We start from the raw sequence: 22,077 nt of genomic DNA on the forward strand, positions 1-22,077 counted from the left end.
ACACAGCATCTAGCACATGGGTAGGCAAACTAAGGCCGGATCTGGCCCAATCACCTTCTAGATCCAGCTTGCAGACGGTCCGGGAATCAGCATGTTTTTACATGAGTAGAATGTGTCCTTCTGTTTAAAATGCATCTCTGGGTTATTTGTGGGGCATAGGATTTCATTCATGTTTTTTTCAAAATATAGTCCGGCCCCCCACAAGGTCTGAGGGACAGAGGACCAGCCCCCTGCTGAAAAAGTTTGCTGGCCCCTGATCTAGCACAACACATTACAAGCCCCTCCACCCCCCGCAAAGCTATTGCAAAAAGAATAGCCATCGGCAACATATTTGTCATAACCTACATCACAGGGTTGTTGCAGGGATGAAACGGGGGAGAGCAGGTACGACACCTAGATCTTCTTGGAAGATAATTAGGGTATATAAATGTAATAATTAAATTTGGTCTCCCAGCCTTCTTCCAGGGTCTTTGCAGCAGAAAAAGGGAGGCTTGGCCTATTCATTGCATCCTCATAGCAGCCTTCTGGCATTATCCTGAAATGTCCCAACTGGACCCAGTGAACTTCTTCATGGCTGGGCAGGAATTTGAGCTCCAGTCTCCATAGCCCTTTTAATGGACCTTTAAAGAACCTTTTAATGAAGGTGAAAGAGGAGAGCGCAAAATATGGTTTGAAGCACAACATCAAAAAAACGAATATCATGGCCACTGGTCCCATCATCTTCTGGCAAATAGAAGGGGAAGAAACGGAGGCAGTGAGAGATTTTACTTTCTTGGGCTCTATGATCGCTGCAGATGGTGACAGCAGTCACGAAATTAAAAGACGCCTGCTTCTTGGGAGAAAAGCAATGACAAACCTAGACAGCATCTTAAAAAGCAGAGACATCCCCTGCCAACAAAGGTCCGTATAGTTCAAGCCATGGTTTTCCCAGTAGTGATGTATGGAAGTGAGAGCTGGACCATAAAGAAGGCTGATCACTGAAGAATGGATGCTTTTGAATTCTGGTGCTGGAGGAGACTCTTGAGAGTTCCATGGACTGCAAGAAGACCAAACCTATCCATTCTGAAGGAAATCAGCCCTGAGTGCTCACTGGAAGGACAAATCCTGAAGCTGAGACTCCAAGACTTTGGCCACCTCGTGAGAAGAGAAGACTCCCTGGAAAAGACCCTGATGTTGGGAAATATGGAGGGTGCAAGGAGAAGGGGACAACAGAGGACAAGATGGTTGGATAGTGTTCTCAAAGCTACCAGCATGAGTTTGACCCAACTGCGGGAGGCAGTGGAAGACAGGAGTGACTGGCGTGCTCTGGCCCAGGGGGTCACGAAGAGGCGGATAAGACTAAACGACTAAACGACAACAACAAGTTGAAAGCAGGCAATAAAAGAGGGGTAGGATAGAGGTTTATAAAATTATGGTGTCATGCATTGGCCGGGAATCGAACCCGGGCCTCCCGCGTGGCAGGCGAGAATTCTACCACTGAACCACCAATGCAATACGATCAGGCCTGGAATTTCTTAGCAAATATGCCAAGTATGAAGGACATTCGAGCCCTAGGCAAACACAAGCTCCTCTTGAAGGCTAATTGCCTGGAATTTCCCACTGCAAAAAAATATAACTGACCCATCTTGTCGCCTGCCTTTAATTTTAACCCTCCACCACCTTTAAAAAAAGAAGCGGAAGCCTTTCCCTCGAGTGCACATTTAAAGCATCATCAGCCTTGGCAGCAGAGGCAACAGACTGATCCGTGGCCAACTTTGTCAGTCCTCGGATGACAAGAGGCAGCCTATAATCAGCTCCGGCAGTGGAAGACAGGAGTGCCTGGCGTGCTCTGGTCCATGGGGTCACGAAGAGGCGGACACGACTAAATGACTAAACAACAACTCCATGGTCCAGTCCAATCTATCATCCATTGTCCTAGCCATCTTTCCCACAGGCCTGGAGATGAAGTCTGAGCAGAAGCAAAACGGGGCCCAGTGAGGAAGGAGAGCTGCAAGAGCTTAGAAGCAGGAGAATGGCGACATTTGGCCCACGTAGTTATCTGGAGCAAGCTAGATTTCACAGCCCTGTTTAATGTCTGATGTTTTATTGTATTTTTATTATTTTGTTGGAAGCCGCCCAGAGTGGCTGGGGAAACCCAGCCAGATGGTCGGGGTATGAATAATAATTTATTATTATTGTTATCCTTGGAATTGAACTACGTAGCCATTAAAGGGCTCTTGTTTCATATACTAGTTTAACTCGGCGATAGTAGCCAAGGCAAGGAGGGGAGATGAGAGTCAGTCTCCAGATCTTTTCAGCCCCAGCTGATCTACATAAATCAACAGACTTCATCAACACTGCAGTGGTACCTCGGCTTAAGAACTTAATTCATTCCGGAGGTCCGTTCTTAACCTGAAACTGTTCTTAACCTGAGGTACCACTTTAGCTAATGGGGCCTCCCGTGCCGCCGCCATGCAATTTCTGTTCTCATCCTGAAGCAAAGTTCTTAACCCGGGGTACTATTTCTGGGTTAGCGGAGTCTGTAACCTGAAGCATCTGTAACCTGAAGCGTCTGTAACCAGAGGTACCACTGTACTTTAATGATTGCAATCCAAGTGGCGAATTCGTAAGAAGGATGCTATTTTATTCAGGTAAAAAAGTGTAATAAATCTCATACAGCATTCTCTAACTACAATCAAATGTCCCGAATAAATTTTACACACCCGTTATGCCCCCTTAGTCCCTTTTGCAGGGCGGCCCATTGGGAGACAGGCTTGGGCTTCGCCATTTCTTCTGAAGGAGGCGTTTTGGCACCGCAGATGCATGACCGGAAGCTGGAAAAAGCACGTGTGAATAAATGCGTGGCTTTGCGCAGCAACAGGGCGCTGTTACCACGATTACCGCTGGGGGGAAGCAGCACGCAGCGCAGAATACAGATCTGTGTTGCTGGAACTGTGGGTGGCAGCTGGCAATGTGATACCAGGGAGTGTCAGAGCCCTTGAACAGGTGGCTCGTTCATCCTACCTGTTCTCCCCAACTGTGCTCAGTCTCTGTTTCCCCGTGCCAGCGTAGCTTGGCTCTGCTAGTTGGTTTTCTTGCCCATCTGGAGTGGTCCCCAACCAACGTCTCCTCCGGGGTGGCAGGGGGCTTCACAGGGGCTTCTTCTTCAAGCCCAAGACTGAGATGAAAAGCAGTATTTCCACAGCGGCAGGCAAGGCGCTGTCAGGGGGTGAAGACAGACAGAGGGGGGGGGGTCAGTGCTAAGGAGAAGGGCTTCCCACTTCCTGGGGGGAGAAAAACAACGGCTGGGGAACAAATATGTGAAACACACATATGAAAACATTGGAAGGTTCCTAACATGTTAGGAATCATGTTAGGAATCAAGGAGTCAAGCCAGAAGTTGCAAAAAGATGGCTTGCACTCGCTACGAAGAATTGTATTTGAAAATGCTTGTTTTTGAGGCTTTTTTTCATTTCATTTTCATTGCTGATATGCATTTTCTTTTTTAATATTCTGATTATTTGATGTGTGTATGTATGTATATGTAAAATCAAAATACAGTGGTGCCCCGCAAGACGATGCCTCGCAAGACGGAAAACCCGCTAGACGAAAGGGTTTTCCGTTTTGGAGGTGCTTCGCAAAACGAATTTCCTATGGGCTTGCTTCGCAAGACGAAAATGTCTTGCGAGTTCCTGCAATTTTTCCCCCGCTCCCCACCCCCTTTTTCTAAGGCACTAAGCTGCTAATAGCCTTTTAGCAGCTAATCCGCTAATCCCTTAAACCTTTAATAGCCGCTAATAGCCGCTAAACCACTAATAGCGCTAATCCGCTAATGGGGTTGCTTCGCAAGACGAAAAAACCGCTAGAAGAAGAGACTCGCGGAACGGATTCTTTTCGTCTTGCGAGGCACCACTGTATATGTAAAATCAAAATAAATAACAAAATTAAAAAGGAAGAAAGAAAAGAAAACATAGGAAGAGCCTACTACCCATCTAGTCCAGAATCCTGTTCTCACAGTGGCCAGCTAAATGCCTGTGGGAAGCCCACAACACACACAACGTAACAGGCTGTTTTTGACTATGTAACTTCTATTTCAAACACAATTCAACATATAATATCTCACAACGTGTAATTCCATAGACCGACACATCATGCAAACAGAACATATCCTGAAAAATTAAAGTCCAATGGATGGTCAGGAGATAAAGTCCATTCGGTTCCTAAATTAGATATCATGCCATACCTTCAGGTTTTCCATCTGATATGATATCTGCATACAAGGAACGTTAGAATCCTCAAAGCAGCGACATGTGGAACACCGTAAGATAAACATACCATATTGTGGTTATTGCCAATATGCCAGTTTAGAAACTGAATGGACTTTCATCTCCTCACCATCCATTTTTCAGGATATGTTCCGTTTGCATGATGTGTTGGTCTATGGAATTACACATTGTGAGATATTATATGTTGAATTGTGTTTGAAACAGAAGTTACATAGTCAAAAACAGCCTGTTATGTTGTGTGTGTTGTTACTAGGATTGTATTTACATAACCTAAGGTTTGGTAGTGTTTTGCATGTGGGAAGCCCACAAGCAGCATCTGAGCAGAAGATGTTTGATGTTGTCGCTTTTTTGTTATTAATATTCTGTTGGGAGCCGCCCAGAGTGGCTGGGGAAAGCCAGCCAGATGGGCAAGGTATAAATAATAAAAAAATGTTGTTGTTGTTGTTATTATCATTATTATCATCATCATCATCATTATTAGAGTCCTCTCCCCTCCTGAGGTTTCCAGCAGCTAATATTCAGAAGTATTGCTGCCTCCCGCTGTGGACACAAGAGTGTAGCTATCCTGGCCATTAGCCATCAATGGCCCTCTCCTCCATGAATTTGTCTCATCCTCTTTTAAAACTGATGGTCACCACTGTCTCCTGTGGGAGGGAGTTCCACAGTTTAACTCTGCACTGCATGAAGGACTTTATTATGTCTGCCCTGAATCTTCCAACAGTCAGCTTCGTTGGTTGTCCAAGACTTTTAGGGTTATGAGGGAGAAGAGCTTTTCTCCATCCTCTCTCTCTCTCCATATATTGTATTTTTCCATGTATTAGACAAGGTTTTTTGACTCAAAAATCATGTCAAATAACTGGGGTTGTCCCAGTGGCGTAGCATGGGGGGTGCAGGGGGGGGCCGGCCGCACCGGGCGCAAGATCTGGGGGGGGGGGGCCGCACGCTCGCACTCGCAGCTCTCTGCCCCTACCTGGCTCACTCACTCTCTCTCACTGCAGTGCTGGCTGTGCGAATCCGATCCGAGCCGCCGGGTCGCCGCCCACTGTGGAGGGGAGGGTGCCAGGCGTGCGGTGCGGAGAGAGAGCGAGGGACTATCTGGGGGAGGGACAGTGCAGCGGGGGGGGGGGGGGGCGCAAATTACTTGCCTTGCCCCGGGTTAGGGGGCGCAAATTACTTGCCTTGCCCCGGGTGCTGACAACCCACGCTACGCCACTGGGTTGTCCTATATACGGATAGTAGTGAGGGGGAAGCTGCGTGCTGCCAGCCAGCTGGTTGGCGACCCGCGCTCTAGGGAGCTTCCTGCCCGCAGTGGCGTGGGGGGAGCGGCTGCCCACTTTGCCAACCCCCAGCAATGGCCCTGCTGGGGTGATGGCGCGCAGGCAATTCCCCCTAAAAAAGAAAGCTCAACAACTTTGGGCCATCTCCCCTCATTTTCTTTAAATTTAGTCCCCCCAAATAGGGAGCGTCTTATACATGGGGGCATCTTATACACGAAAAAATGTACAGTGGTACCTCGGGTTAAGTACTTAATTCGTTCCGGAGGTCCGTACTTAACCTGAAACTGTTCTTAACCTGAAGCACCACTTTAGCTAATGGGGCCTCCTGCCGCTGCCGCGCCGCCGGAGCACAATTTCTATTCTCATCCTGAAGCAAAGTTCTGAACCTGAGATACTATTTCTGGGTTAGCGGAGTCTGTAACCTGAAGCGTCTGTAACCTGAAGGGTACCGTATTTTTCGCTGCGTAAGACGCACCAGACCACAAGACGCACCAAGTTTTTTGGAGGAGGAAAACAAGAAGAAAAAAAATCTGACTCTCAGAAGCCAGAACAGCTGTGCAGTGATAGCAGCAATCCCCCTTGCTGTTCTGGCTTCTGGGATAGCTGCGCAGCCTGTATTCGCTCCATAAGATGCACACACATTTCCCCTTACTTTTTAGGAGGGAAAAAGTGAGTCTTATAGAGCAAAAAATATGGTATGTAACCCAAGGTACCACTGTATCCACACATATAGAGAACTAAGAATCTACCTGCAGAAGCCCATGATGTACCAGTACGTGACCGTCTCCCAGCGCTCAAAGACGAAAAAGGAGAGGCAGATGGAGGCACTGCAGTGGGCAGCCAGAGCTAGGGGGGAGCAGTCAGGGAAACCAGCGTCATCGTAAAGTGAGGCCTGCATTAGCAGGCAGCTCTACATGACCTGGACCTCTTGCACAGAAAGGTGCCAGACATTTTGCGCCAGGGAGTGAACTGGGAGAGAGAAGAAACCATCCCGACACCAAGGAGGAGAGATCAGCCACTCCCCCTCTGAGCATTTGCCGGATCAAATGTGATTTAGGTGCAGAGCTGTCAACTTTGCCCTTTTCTTGCGAGGAATCCTATTTGGAATAAGGGAATTCCCCTTAAAAAAAGAGAAACGTTGACAGCTATGTTTAGGTCACAGAGACCCCCCCCCAATAGTTGGGGCAATCCAAGATCCCAAAGGCATTTACAATGCTTATTAGTAAATTTGAGGGCTCCTTCGGGGGACAGATCAGGCCAGATATACCGTATTTTTCGCTCTATAAAACGCACCAGACCACAAGACGCACCTAGTTTTTGGAGGAGGAAAACAAGAAAAAAAATATTCTGAGTCTCAGAAGCCAGAACAGCAAGAGGGATCGCTGCGCAGCGAAAGCAGCAATCCCTCTTGCTGTTCTGGCTTCTGGGATAGCTGAGCAGCCTGCATTCGCTCCATAAGACGCACACACGTTTCCCCTTACTTTTTAGGAGGGGAAAAGTGAGTCTTATAGAGCAAAAAATACGGTAATTCGGTTGTGAGGAACCTTTGACCACCGGGTGTTGCTGAACTACAACTCCCGAGCAAGCATGGTCCAAGACCAAGGATGAATCATAGAATCATAGAGTTGGAAGAGACCACAAGGGCCATCGAGTCCAACCCCCTGCCAAGCAGGAAACACCATCAGAGCACTCCTGACATAACTCCCATGATGGGAGCTGTAGTTCAGCAATATCTGGAGGGCCACCAGCTGGTGTATTTTAATGAATAAAACAGCAGTGGGTGCCCCTTCTAGCGGCAGGGACGTCGATCCTACGGAGGCCACAAACATCCCAAAACACCCTTCTCCACTTCGAACCCAGCTACTTTCTCTGGAGTAGAAATGCCGGCCATTCCTGGCCAATGCAGTCCCCGTTTTTGCATTTCTTCCACCTTCTCCGCATCATGCAGTTGGTTCCTGACCTTTCCCGCCCTGACCTGGCCACAGTGATCCATGCGACGGTCACCTCCAGGCTCGACTACTGTAATTCGCTCTGCGCGGGGCTGCCCTTGAAGCTGACCCAGAAACTCCAGCGGGTGCAGAATGCTGCAGGGAGGCTCCTCACGGGGTCTCTGCCATGGGAGCATATTCACCCAGTGCTTTTCCAGCTGCACTGGCTCCCGGTGGAGTACAGGGTCAGGTTTAAGGTGCTGCTTTTGACCTTTCAAGCCCTTCACGGCCTAGGACCCTTGTACCTACGGGACCGCCTCTCCCGGTCTGCCCCACGGAGAGCCTCAAGGTCCATAAATAGCAACACCCTAGAGGTCCCGGACCCTAAGGACGTCAGATTAGCCTCAACCAGAGCCAGGGTCTTTTCAGCACTGGTGGAACGCTCTGCCTCATGAGACCAGGGCCCTGTGGGATCTGATTTCTTTCTGCAGGGCCTGTAAGACAGAGTTGTTCCGCCTGGCCTTTGGCTTGGAGCCAATTTGATTCCCTCCCCCTCTTTCTTTTTTCTTTTCCTTTCTCCTCCTGCGATGAGGCTGCATTTTAATATTTTAATGTTTCAATATTTTAATTGTTGTATTTTAATCTTGTTTTTAAGTTGTAATCATTCAATTTGTTTTTATTATTGCTTGTTAGCCACCCTGAGCCCGGCCTTGGCTGGGGAGGGTGGGGTATAAATAAAAATTATTATTATTATTATTATTATTATTACTCCCGCTGCCTCGGTGACGGGCAGCAAGGGAAGGAAGCCCCTTGCCTCACAAAGCTCTGCCACCAGAGGCAGCCCCCGTCTCGACTGACCTGCAGAAAGCAAAGATCCACCAGTACAGGCCGCTGTCCCACTGTTCAAAGAGGAAGAAGAGCAACGTGACGGAGGCAGAGGCGTGGGCGCCTGTGGCTGGAGCGGAAAGGAGACTCAGTCAGGGAGCAACAATGCGTGAAGGGCAGGAACCCCTCAAGTCCTCCTGGGGCAGCTGTGGGGCATCGGGGCTGGCCTACACAGGGGACGGCAACAACCCAGAACGTCCGCGTTCCCACGCGAGAACTGCCTACCAGCGTTCCTCAGCCTTGCGTCCCCCGATGTCGTAGGGCTACAACTCCCATCGTCCACTGCTAGCTTAGCCAGTGGGTCAGGGGTGATGGGCGTTGTAGTCCTACGACATCGGGGGACGCAAGGCTGAAGAACGCTGCCTGACGGACTGAGACGTAAGTGCTTTGGCAAAGCGGGCAGGAGCGGGCATCCAATGGGCCTCAGCGCCTTCTGGTGCCCACCTGCACGAGATAACATGGGCACCTGAGTTCAGTTTTTTGAAGCTCTCAGGTTCGGCTCCCTCAATTTGCAGGTCTGACGAGTCCAAGTTGCCCTCTCTGTGGCTTCCCTCTGCCACCCACCCCACGTAACCCACGTCCAGTCTATCCCCTTTTCAAAGGATACAGAGGAGGCTCTGCACGTTGTTGAACATGGACACTCCAGAGAGAAAGCCGGCCAACTCCACCGCAAAAAGCCCGAGTGTCACCGACAGGGCAACCACCATCCTGAAGGGAGGAAAACCACAGGGAGGGTTACGTCTTGCGTCTCTAGAAAACCTGAAATTCTGAGCCCAATTACAGTGGTACCTCTGGTTGCGGAGGCCCGTTCGCAACATGAAAAGAGCGCAACCTGCAGCGGTTGCGATTTGCCACTTCTGCACATGCGCGTGACATCCTTTTGCGCGTTTGCGCATCTGCGCATGCGCGAGCGGCGAAACCCGGAAGTAACCCTTTCCGGTACTTCTGGGTCGCCGTGGGACATAACCTGAAAGAACGTAACATGAAGCAAACGTAACATGAGGTATGACTGTACAGTAATCGGTCTCTCTCTCTCCACCCTGCGCCCCAATCCTCTCTCTCTCTCTCTCTCTCTCTCTCTCTCTCTCACACACACACACACAAAATTGTTGTTGGCATCCGTCTGTCTTGGAAGACGATGAAGGACTGCACCTTTGGCGGTGAAGTCAAACTACTGGAAGGTTACAGCGCCTGTTGTGGCTGTAGAGACCAATGCAGGAGAGACATGTTTTGTTGCAGGTGGGGCAGATGAAGGCATCCAGTTGTGCCGATGTAGATGCACCACAGTGTTCTTCCTCTCTGCGCTCCTGCCAGCAGTCACTCCTCCACACACAAAGAGAAAAGGCAAGCCACAAAGCCAGAGGTGGGGAACCTGAGGCCTCTGACTGCTGCTTGGACCACGGCTTCTATCAGTCCCAGCCAGCACGGGCAATGGTGGTCATGGATGATTTGGGACTTGTTAAGTCAGATATGCAGATGACACAACCCTGATGGCAGAAAGTGAGGAGGAATTAAAGAACCTTTTAGTGAGGGTGAAAGAGGAGAGCACAATATATGGTCTGAAGCTCAACATCAAAAAAACGAAGATCATGGCCACTGGGCCCATCACCTCCTGGCAAATAGAAGGGGAAGAAATGGAGGCAGTGAGACATTTTACTTTCTTGGGCTCCATGATCACTGCAGATTGTGACAGCAGCCACAAAATTAAAAGATGCCTGCTTCTTGGGAGAAAAGGAATGACAAACCTAGACAGCATCTTAAAAAGCAGAGACATCACCTTGCCGACAAAGGTCCGTATAGTTAAAGCTATGGTTTTCCCAGTAGTGATGTATGGAAGTGAGAGCTGGACCATAAAGAAGGCTGATCGCCGAAGAATTGATGCTTTTGAATTATGGTGCTGGAGGAGACTCTTGAGAGTCCCATGGACTGCAAGAAGATCAAACCTCTCCATTCTGAAGGAAATCAGCCCTGAGTGCTCACTGGAAGGACAGATCCTGAAGCTGAGGCTCCAAGACTTTGGCCACCTCATGAGAAGAGAAGACTCTCTGGAAAAGACCCTGATGTTGGGAAAGATGGAGGGCACAAGGAGAAGGGGACGATGGAGGACGAGATGGTGGACAGTGTTCTCGAAGCTACCAGCATGAGTTTGACCCAACTGCGGGAGGCAGTGGAAGACAGGAGTGCCTGGCGTGCTCTGGCCCAGGGGGTCACGAAGAGTCGGACAAGCCTAAACGACTAAATGACAACAAGTTGAAAGCAGGCAATAAAAGAGGGGTAGGATAGAGGTTTATAAAATTATGGTGTCATGCATTGGCCGGGAATCGAACCCGGGCCTCCCGCGTGGCAGGCGAGAATTCTACCACTGAACCACCAATGCAATACGATCAGGCCTGGAATTTCTTAGCAAATATGCCAAGTATGAAGGACATTCGAGCCCTAGGCAAACACAAGCTCCTCTTGAAGATTAAATGTCTGGAATTTCCCACTGCAAAAAAATATACCTGTAATTGGCCCATCTTCTCGCCTGCCTTTATTTTTAACCCTCCAGCACCTTTAAAAAAAGAAGTAGACGCCTTTCCTTCGAGTGCACATTTAAAGCATCATCAGCCTTGGCAGCAGAGGCAACAGACTGATCCGTGGCCAACTTTGTCAGTCCTCGGATGACAAGAGGCAGCCTATAATCAGCTCCAGCAGCAGTCCCGCTCCTTTTCTTCTCACGCCATCTCCTCCACCCCTTCAGAGCTTTAATCTAAACCTGGATTTACGGCTGCTGTCAGCTAGGTGGAGCAGTGGCCACATCTGCTGTGAAGACAGCAAGCTCCCAACCCTTTTGCGGGACAGAGAGGTGCCATTATCTGGTGCTGTTGTTTCTCTTGTATGTTGTAAACAGATTTTTAATAGGTATATGGTCTGCATTCTATCGGTGTCCTTAATGCTTACTTTTTCTACATTTTCAGCTGTTCTCGTTTATAATCTGAAAAGGGTAGGGTATAAATAAATACGGCATCAGCGTTATCCAGCGCTGACGTTTGCTAGATGATGAAAAACATGAGAAGCTGGGAGACATCAGCGCTCTCGGCAGCTCCAGAGAAAGAAGGGCGATGGAAGAGCAATGTGAGGTTACACCATACAAACACACAGCTTTCACCATTATTATTTGCACACCTTGCAAGCACAGATTCATAAATCCACATTTCAAAGGGAAACCTTTCAGACCATGAATGTTATTAGGTAGCCAAAAGGAACAGGGCAGAGGAAGGCAGGGAACACATATTTTTCTGTCTTTATCAGCTTGCTTTTAGGGGCTGTTAATATACATATTTTCCTAATATTTATATCCCACCTTTCTAAAAGCAATCAAAGAGCCTTACAAATACAGTGGTGCCTCGCAAGACGAAATTAATTCGTTCTGCGAGTTTTTTTGTTCTACGGGTTTTTTTCGTATTTTGAAGCACCAATGTGTATTGATGGTTTCCCATAGGAATTCATTGGCGGTTTAAAAAAAAAAGGTGCAAGACGTTTCGTCTTGCGAAGCAAGCCCATAGGGAAATCCGTCTTGCGAAGCAACTCAGAAAATGAAAAACTCTTTCGTCTTGCGAGGTACCACTGTAAAGCAGAGCAAAGCAACATTCAGATAATCTGAAAACCTAACAACTGGGGCAACCCAGTCAGACGGGTGGGGTATAAGTAACAGATTACTATTAATAATAATATTATTAACAAGCTTTAAAAGATGCAGCAGGATCTAAGTCCTTGTTTTAAATACATGTTCTGGAAAAGCCTACAAAAATAAATCAGTGTATTTCTCTTGGGAGCCTGTTTCAAGTTATGGCCACTACAACCAAAAACCTTTTTTAAAGCATAAAAAAACCGATGAGCAGCAGAAGCACCCAGAGAAGGGCTGTAGCAAAGAAAGTTCCAGGCAGAGCACTTACTCTGTGTCTTGGTTCTCAAACTCCTCCTGGGTGCACTGGAGAGGCAAGGAAGCGCGGACATTGTTTTCCTGGATTGCAGAAAGACAGAGAAACCACCGTTTAGGCCATGCATTCGCCCATCACAAGAACAAGGTAGCGATAGCCTCAGAACCTCTTTACTACTGCACCGGTTCCATTATGCTTTATCTATTTTGTATTTATTTACATTTATATCATAGAATCATAGAATCCTAGAGTTGGAAGAGACCACAAGGGCCACCGAGTCCAACCCCCTGCCAAGCAGGAAACACCATCAGAGCACTCCTGACATATGGTTGTCAAGCCTCTGCTTAAAGACCTCCAAAGAAGGAGACTCCACCACACTCCTTGGCAGCAAATTCCACTGTCGAACAGCTCTTACTGTCAGGAAGTTCTTCCTAATGTTTAGGTGGAATCTTCTTTCTTGTAGTTTGGATCCATTGCTCCGTGTCCGCTTCTCTGGAGCAGCAGAAAACAGCCTTTCTCCCTCCTCTATATGACATCCTTTTATATATTTGAACATGGCTATCATATCCCCCCTTAACCTCCTCTTCTCCAGGCTAAACATGCCCAGCTCCCTTAGCCGTTCCTCATAAGGCATCGTTTCCAGGCCTTTGACCATTTTGGTTGCCCTCCTCTGGACCCGTTCCAGTTTGTCAGTGTCCTTCTTGAACTGTGGTGCCCAGAACTGGACACAGTACTCCAGGTGAGGTCTGACCAGAGCAGAATACAGTGGCGCTATTACTTCCCTTGATGTAGATGCTATGCTCCTATTGATGCAGCCCAGAATTGCATTGGCTTTTTTAGCTGCCGCGTCACACTGTTGGCTCATGTCAAGTTTGTGGTCAACCAAGACTCCTAGATCCTTTTCACATGTACTGCTCTCAAGCCAGGTGTCGCCCATCTTGTATTTGTGCCTCTCATTTTTTTTGCCCAAGTGCAATACTTTACATTTCTCCCTGTTAAAGTTCATCTTGTTTGTTTTGGCCCAGTTCTCTAATCTGTCAAGGTCGTTTTGAAGTGTGATCCTGTCCTCTGGGGTGTTAGCCACCCCTCCCAGTTTGGTGTCATCTGCAAATTTGATCAGGATGCCCTTGAGTCCATCATCCAAGTCGTTGATAAAGATGTTGAATAAGACCGGGCCCAAGACAGAACCCTGTGGCACCCCACTAGTCACTCTTCTCCGGGATGAAGAGGAACCATTGATGAGCACCCTTTGGGTTCGGTCAGTCAGCCAGTTACAAATCCACTGAGTGGGTGAAGGAGCTCCAGGTGGTGCACATGGCTTCCCCCACTGTATCCTCCCAACAACTCTGCGAGGTAGGCTGAGAGGCCCTGACTGGCCCAAGGCCACCCAGTAGGCTTCATGGCCGAGTGGGTATTTGAACCCTGGTCCCCCCTCAGATCCTAGTCCAGGGGACAGCAGACTTTTCAGCAGGGGGCCGGTCCACTGTCCCTCAGACCTTGTGGGGGGCCGGACTATATTTTGAACAACAACAAAAAAATTGAACAAATTCCTATGCCCCACAAATAACCCAGAGATGCATTTTAAATAAAAGCACACATTTCACTCATATAAAAACACCAGGCAGGCCCCACAAATATCCCAGAAATGCATTTTAAATAAAAGCATTGTAAAAACATGCTGATTCCCAGACTACCCATGGGCCAGATTTAGAAGGCGATTGGGCTGGATCTGGCCCCTGGGCCTTAGTTTGCCTACCCATGCTTTAACGTCTCTTTCATTTCCTGCTGCTCCCCAAATTCCTATGAACGAATTCCTATGCCCCACAAATAACCCAGAGATGCATTTTAAATGGAAGGACACATTCTACTCATGTAAAAACATGCTGATTCCTGGACCGTCCGCGGGACAGATTGAGAAGGCGATTGGGCCGGATCTGGCCCCTGGGCCTTAGTTTCCCTACCCATGTCCTAATCCAACACTCTAACTACTACACCCACACTGGCTCTCACCCTGTTCCCATCCCGTTCTTCTGTGGCAAAAAATAGAGGTACCCGAAGAAGCAGAAACATTCAGAGGTGTGACAAAATCAAGAGAGGTCAGCAGAATTATTGTGCGGTCCAAATGTTAGGCTGTTCTCTACAACACTTCACATGTGGTGGGAGTGACAACGCCATTCCCTCTCAGTACTCGAAAGAGCGCCAGGTTTCTTGCTTCCCAGAATCCCTTTCTCTCTTGAGCAGGTAGAACTCCCAAAATATTATGTATTATGTTTTTCATTTTGTATTTTTATGCCATGAACCACCCTGTGAACGTCAAATGAAGACTAGTGTAGTGGTACCTCGGTTTACAAACAGTCCTGTTTACGAACTACAGTGGTACCTGGGGTTAAGAACTTAATTCATTCTCGAGGTCCGTTCTTAACCTGAAACTGTTCTTAACCTGAAGCACCACTTTAGCTAATGGGGCCGCCGCACCGCTATTTCTGTTCTCATCCTGAAGCAAAGTTCTTAACCCGAGGTACTATTTCCGGGTTAGCGGAGTCTGTAACCTGAAGCATCTGTAACCCAAGGTACCACTGCATTCGGTTTAAAAACTCCGCAAAACCGGAAGTAGTGTTCTGGTATCTGAACTTTACCTTGGTCTATGAACGGAAGCTGAACGGTCGATGGGCACCAACGGCGGGAGGCCTCGTTAGGGAAAGCGCGCCTTGGTTTAAGAACGGATTTGGTTTAAGAATGGACTTCAGAAACGGATTAAGTTCGTAAACCAAGGTACCACTGTATACGAATTTAATAAATAATAATAAATCATTGGTTCCATCTAGCACGGCCCTGTGCAGGGCACCAGGTTGGGAAAGGCTGCTCAAGGTTGGGAAAGGGTTCTCAAAGTGTGGCGTGGCGCCAACTTGAGAAATGCCCAGGGTTGCCAGGGGAAAGAGCAAACTCCTATCTCGCCGCTCCCCGCCACCCCGTGTGCCTCTTAAGGGGGTCAGCACACAAACACTGGGCACCCCACCCTCCTCGCATGCCATCTATGAGGCCCAACAATATAATCTCTATTTCACCCACCAATCCTTGAACTAAAATCGCATTCCTGCCCCATCGCCGCGAGGCATTTGCTCTCAGAAGGCCATATTTAACAGCACCAGGCAAACTGCCCGTCTTGGGCAAAGGCTGGAATTGGGGTCTTATTTTTGTTGACGCTTACCGTATTTTTCGCTCTATAGGACGCACCCAACCATAAGACGCACCTAGTTTTAGAGGGGGAGAACAAGAAAAAAAATATCTCTCCCTCTCAGCGAAGCGGCAGGAAAAATGGAGCCCCTTCCATTTCTCCTCCCGCTTCGCTGAAGGGGCTCTGCGCAGAGAGGGAAAGCTGCGCAGCGCCTCTCCAGCAAAGCGAAGCCAGGAGAGGAAGAGGGATCGGGCGGCTATCCCTGAAGCCAGGAGAGCGAGAGGGGTCGGTGCGCACTGACCCCTCTCGCTCTCCAGGCTTCAGCGAAAGCAACGTTGCGCTCCGGAGGCTTCACGTTGCTTTCACTGAAGCCATGGAGCCTGCATTCACTCCATAAGATACACACACATTTCCCCTTAATTTTTGGAGGGGGGAAAAGTGCGTCTTATAGAGCGAAAAATACGGTACTTGTGGGAGACAGAAGCTCTTCTTTGGAAAGCATAAGGCCCATCACACCGTTAAAAAAAGAAATAGGAGCACGTTGAGAAGGGGAAGGGATGGAGTTTGGAGGCTGGGAATAGGTTTCTCACCCTGGACCAGAAGATGGTGATGACGATGACCAAATGGGCCGTGAGGGTCAGGAATCGTGAGGGAACCAGTCCGGTGACCAAAGGCATTGTCTCTCCCAGCATCCAAAAAGTGAGAAATCCTGACAGTAAAAGACAAGAGAGAGGCAGGGACATGAGTAGGAACCCAAGAGCCTGGCTGCTGAATCAAGCCAAAGTGTGTGTGTGTGTGTGTGTGTGTTAGTCTAGCATCCATTTCTGACAGTGGCTAACCAAATGCCTATAGGAAACCCGCAAGCAAGACACTGTTCAGAGGCAGAAAGCCTTCATGACTAGTAGCCACTGATAGCTTTACAATCCTCCATGAATTTGAATCCTCTTTCAAAAGCCATCCAATATGATGGCTGTCACCGTCTCTTGTGGGAGCAGAGTCTACCGTTTACGTGCTAGGTGAAGAAAATATGGGTTTAGCAACAGAGAGTGCCGAAATAAATAATAATAAATTTTTATTTATACCCTGCCCTTCCCGGTTCAGAAACCGGGTTCAGGGCAGCTAACAACAAATTTAAAGCACTTAATTGTAAAAGCAGCATACAATACAATATAAAAACATGAATAAGAATAAAATTCAAAGTTCAGAAATCAATTTAGGGAAAATCCATCTAATAAGCATAAGATAATCCCCAGGGCTAGCTGGCTGAATTAGTCCTACTTGGGCCAGTGAGGAGGCCAGGGGAGAATTAGCTGTGGGGTCTCAGAGCGGGTAATCTTCATAAAAAGGGAGTGGAAGGGAAGAGAAGCGAAATAAAAGATCAGGCTGGATTAAAATTAAAGGCCAGGTGGAATAGCTCTGTGGTGTAAGGAGGTTAAATCCTGAAGGACCTTAGTCTCATGGGACAGAGCATTCCACCAGGTCGGAGCCAGCACTGAAAAGGCCCTGGCGGAGGATAGTCTGACTTCCTTAGGGCCCAGAACCTCTAAACTATGGCTATTCATGGACCGTAAGGTCCTCTGCGGGGCAGACCAGGAGAGGCGGTCCTGTAAATACGAAATCAATTCATTCATTCTTTGACAAAAGAGAGAAAGGTATCATCCTTTGTTTGACCCCACCAAGCAGAACAGGGGTAGCCAAGATGTGCCCTCCAGACGTGGGTGGACTCCAACTCCCATCAGCCCCGGCCGGCATGGCCAAATGGTCAGGGATGCTGGGAGCTGGAGTCCACAAGTATCTGGAGGATAACGCATTTTCTGCCCCCGATTTAATACGTCCATCTGTGAGCAAAGCAAATATTAAGCACTAAAATGGTCCATGACAGCAGCACAAAATTAGATCCACAAACCTCAATTGCAGCAAACGCCAATAAAATATGGGCTTGCTGCAATACAGCAAACCAAACCAGTTTTCCACCAGCCACCATGAAAATATAGGTTGTGTTTTCCCCTAAGATCTGTTCTATGCGGTTTTTGTAAAAAGTGCCTCGCCAAGAACATTCAGGCTGCATCTTTCATTGCACATAAAACTGTATTTTTAAAGCGGCAAAACTTTTACAGAGACCAGGGCCCTGCGGGATCTGATTTCTTTCCGCAGGGCCTGTAAAACAGAGTTGTTCCACCTGGCCTTTGTCTAGAATCAGTTTGATTCCCTCCCCCTCTTTCTTTTTCCTTTCTCCTCCTATGAAGAGACTGCATCCTAATGTTTTAATGTTATATCGCAATCTTTTAAATTGTATTTCAATCAACTTGTTTTTATTATTGGTTGTTAGCCGCCCTGAGCCCGGTCTTGGCTGGGGAGGGCAGGGTATAAATAAATAAATAAATTAGTAATAATAATAATAATAATAATAATACAAGCAATCTAAAATCCTTTTAAAAGTTGGGATGTGGGGCGTGAGGGATCCACCCTGCTTGCACCAGAAAGAGGCCATACGCTTCCCCTCCCCCAACCACCTCCTTAATTGATTAGACACCAAAAGAGGTGCAAATAGAGTCGCACGACCCTCGCCCCATGTCAGGCAGGCACAAATGCGCATGCGCCCTTAATCCCGCCTCAAACAATTAATTTGAAAAACGACAGAGCAGTCATACCCCCCCCCCCTGAATTTCGCCTACAACAACAATATCAAGCCTCCCCCCTCTGCACCCCCGTCTCCCGCCAACCACTTCGGCCCCAAGCTCGATATACGCGAGCGCCGCATACCGCCCCTCGGCTTCAGGGCCTCGCCGTTAGGCCTCGCCGTTGCCCCTGACAACCGCTTCGGAAGCCTCGAAGCTTCCTTTTGCCATCGCGAGAGCTTGAGATCACGAGCGAGTCTGAGCCGGCCATTTTGCCTGCGGGCACCAAAGGCCTGTCGGCTTAACCCTTTACTTGCCGTATTGTTGCTCTCAGCAGCTTTTCTGAACCCGCTCGGTAAAAAGTCGGTTTCTGCCGCCGCAGCGACTACGAATATATGTGATAGATTTAGGGCAGGAGCTTAAAAACCACTCACATATCCAAAGGGGGAGGGTGAAACGAAGCATGATGCTGCATTGCAAAGCAGCTAAGTCCTTCATTGTTATTTTCCCCTTTTCTACGGACCCCCAATGGCCCAGGGGATAATAGTAACTGCAGGAAAATGCCAGCTTCTGAATATTTGTAATCATTTTTATTTGCAGCTGTTTTCCCTCTTGCTTATACATTTTGCAAACCATAGCAGCTCATTTTCCCCTTGCAAAATTTGTCAGAAAAAAAGAAAAGAAAGGAAAAGGCGATCCAACGAATTTTTTTTCCTAACACCGATTATCTACTTTTGGATATGGTAATAGCAGCGGTTATACGGAGCTGTGATGGCCGAGTGGTTAAGGCGTTGGACTTGAAATCCAATGGGGACTCCCTGCGTAGGTTCGAATCCTGCTCACAGCGTGCTTATTTTGCGCGGGGTTTTGCTTGCAGAATCCGATTTAAACCGCTCGCCTTTCTCCTCTCCCCTCGCCCTCCATCTGGAAGAGTAGACGACCAACAAGCTTCGCCGCTGCGAATTCGCTATCTCTCATTTTCGCAGGTGGTTGAAAAGGGGGGTGCTTTTGCATTGCATCTTGCTAGATTATATCAACGGGTGTCACTGCCCCCCCCCAAGACTTCATGCAGTAGGACAAACACAGAGAGAGAGAAAGCAAAATAAAGCAGAAAAAAGCAAAGCTGGAAAACTCCAGCCTTGGAAATTCATCACACCCAACCGGTTTGTTTGCTAGATTACAGTATTTCTAGCAAAGAAGCAGCTCCAGCTGCGACGCATCTGGCGTCTCATTGCAAACCGCCTAAGTCCCCAAACTTCGAGCGGGAATTTTATTTCACCGATTCAAGATTTGATTTTTGGAAAACACCCGGAAGGAGAAGCAGCTCCCCTGCCTTTTATTTTTTTAAATTACGATGATTGTTTGAGCGGCAAGCAAAAACACCTGGAGATGCCGGGGATTGAACCCGGGGCCTCGTACATGCGAAGCACGCGCTCTACCACTGAGCTACATCCCCCTCCGGCCTCTTGCAGCTTCCGCTGACGCCTCTTTGTACTGACAATCTGCAGCCGTCACTGCAACCTACAGATCATCTGCCCTTTGCACAAAGCAGGGGAACTAACGATGTTTTTAACTCTTATATCCACCACCCGCCCCTTCCTCTACATTTGCGTCAAGAAATCCTTTTGTTTTACCCAGCAAAAGGCGGAGAGGAGCCCAGGTCCCTGAGCAAGTGCAGAGCGCCCTGAACAGGGTTGTGTCGCGCGTGCACAAAATGGCCATCTTGCAAAGATGCATTGCACGTTTGCAGCCCTCTAGCTGCACGCAATAGTTTTCCACGTAAATGAGAACACGTAAATAATTCTTCCACTGCCCGATCTCGCTTTGAAGAGTTTCCAGCCGTCCGGCAACTGCTTCCTGAAAGAACCGAACTGCATTATTGTTTTGTTTGCATCTATACATAGTGAGATTACAGAGCGGGCAGCCCGTTCGCCAAGTGGCGCCGTGGCTTAGTTGGTTAAAGCGCCTGTCTAGTAAACAGGAGATCCTGGGTTCGAATCCCAGCGGTGCCTTTTTCTTTTTTTTAACTCTCCCCTTCCAAACCTCCCCAATATCCCAAATTATACTGCTTTAAAACAAGCAAAGTTTAAAAAGCACGGCGTGCAGAAAAAAAAATACTCATTTCATACTTTCTAACCTTCCTTTTGCACTGCTTGCTATTGCACGCCCGTCTTGCAAGAAAAACAGCAACAACAACTTCTGGGTCTGCTTTGACGATCGCCTGAAGGCGAGTGGAGCAATCGACTAGAATTTTTTTAATCTCCTCCTTTCTCCATCCAGGCAATTGTCGAGCTTTAAAAAAAGCAAACATAACCAGGATTCAAACCCGCAGAGCTGAAAGGAAGGAATTTGCCTGCCATGCACACTTTGCCTGGGGGCTACTCGGCGAGGAAAATAATGCAAGGTTGGGACTGTGGCCGTGGGGAAATATTTTGGGGACAGAAAAAGAAACCGAGAAAAGAAGAGAGAAAAAACGCAAGTTGCATTGGCCGGGAATCGAACCCGGGCCTCCCGCGTGGCAGGCGAGAATTCTACCACTGAACCACCAATGCCATCTGCGAGAAAAGTTTTTCCCGAAGCATCTATAAGATCGCTCTCGCCGTCTGCAACAGTTCACAGCTGCATCCTGCGTTTTGAGCTGCAGAGCATGTGAAGGAGTGGGCAGGGAGTGGATCTGGATCTACGGGGTGGATCTCTGGGTGGCCTGCCGTACACATTGGCGAACGTTTCCCCCTTTTAAGCAACAGAATGTCTCCCGTCCCACCCACCTGCCTCCCATAATTGTGATAATTGAAGATAATACTCTGCTTGGTTCAGATGCAGTGCACGGATCCCTGGATTCAGCAAATTTTTAATCTCAAATGCATGCCTTTTGCATAGAATCATAGAATCATAGAGTTGGAAGAGGCCACAAGGGCCATCGAGTCCAACCCCCTGCCAAGCAGGAAACACCATCAGAGCACTCCTGACATATGGTTGTCAAGCCTCTGCTTAAAGACCTCCAAAGAAGGAGACTCCACCACACTCCTTGGCAGCAAATTCCACTGTCGAACAGCTCTGTCAGGAAGTTCTTCCTAATGTTTAGGTGGAATCTTCTTTCTTGTAGTTTGGATCCATTGCTCCGTGTCCGCTTCTCTGGAGCAGCAGAAAACAACCTTTCTCCCTCCTCTATGTGACATCCTTCTATATATTTGAACATGGCTATCCTATCCCCCCTTAACCTCCTCTTCTCCAGGCTAGACATGCCCAGCTCCCTTAGCCGTTCCTCATAAGGCATCGTTTCCAGGCCTTTGACCATTTTGGTTGCCCTCCTCTGGACACGTTCCAGTTTGTCAGTGTCCTTCTTGAACTGGGGTGCCCAGAACTGGACACAGTACTCCAGGTGAGGTCTGACCAGAGCAGAATACAGTGGCACTATAACTTCCCTTGATCTAGATGGTATCTAGATGCACAATAGCTCTCATTGATGGATCTCAGGACAGAGGCTAAAAGCAGTTCAGAAATGAGATTCTAGGCGTGTTTTTGAATCCCTGTGTGGCCGACCCTCTCCACTAGCCTTGAGCAGAGACCAACTCTGCCTTAAGGAACTGGTGCCCCAGACCCAAGATGTTGATGGACTACAACTCCCATTATGCTGGCCTGGGCTGATGGGACTTGGAGTCCAACAGCATCTGTCCACAGCGCCTCTCCACCACCGCTAACCCTCTCCCTTTGGGGAATTTGCCAGAGACTACTGCAGCCATCACCCACCCATCCAGATGTTTTGGACTACAACTCCCATCAGCCCCTGACTGTGTGGTGCTGGAAGGCGAGATGATTCCAGGGAGAATGCATAGCACTTGAAACGAGTGAATTTTGTAGTGTTGTCATATGTGGGATGGACCATTTGCACCACTGTGTGCATGGAAGTGTTGGGAAGTTTTAATGTTTGATGTTTTGCGATGCTTTTATAATTTGTTGGAAGCCACCCAGAGTGGGTGGGGTACAAATATTATTATTATTATTATTA

General features: G+C 48.2%; 1 protein-coding gene across 5 annotated transcripts; it reads right to left on the reverse strand.

The window, feature by feature from the left end:
- Nucleotides 1-2,602: 2,602 nt before the first annotated feature.
- On the reverse strand, nt 2,603-18,349 carry TMEM107 (transmembrane protein 107). 5 transcript variants are annotated; one of them, XM_083410866.1, is made up of 6 exons: nt 18,214-18,349; nt 16,041-16,159; nt 12,291-12,358; nt 8,963-9,063; nt 6,292-6,388; nt 2,603-3,198 (listed from the first exon to the last, which is right to left on the reverse strand). In XM_083410866.1, exons 2-6 carry the CDS (start codon nt 16,140-16,142, stop codon nt 3,129-3,131), a joined length of 438 nt encoding a protein of 145 aa, XP_083266992.1. In that variant the 5' UTR covers nt 16,143-16,159; nt 18,214-18,349; the 3' UTR covers nt 2,603-3,128. The 5 variants fall into 5 exon arrangements, with proteins under 5 accessions (XP_083266992.1, XP_083266991.1, XP_083266995.1 ...); XM_083410865.1 differs by lacking the exon at nt 6,292-6,388 and adding an exon at nt 8,329-8,425; XM_083410869.1 differs by lacking the exons at nt 6,292-6,388; nt 18,214-18,349 and adding exons at nt 8,329-8,425; nt 18,174-18,195.
- Nucleotides 18,350-22,077: the final 3,728 nt, after the last annotated feature.

The sequence above is a fragment of the Podarcis tiliguerta genome (assembly GCF_965153285.1).
Source record: "Podarcis tiliguerta genome assembly, chromosome: 13".
NCBI lineage: Eukaryota > Metazoa > Chordata > Lepidosauria > Squamata > Lacertidae > Podarcis > Podarcis tiliguerta.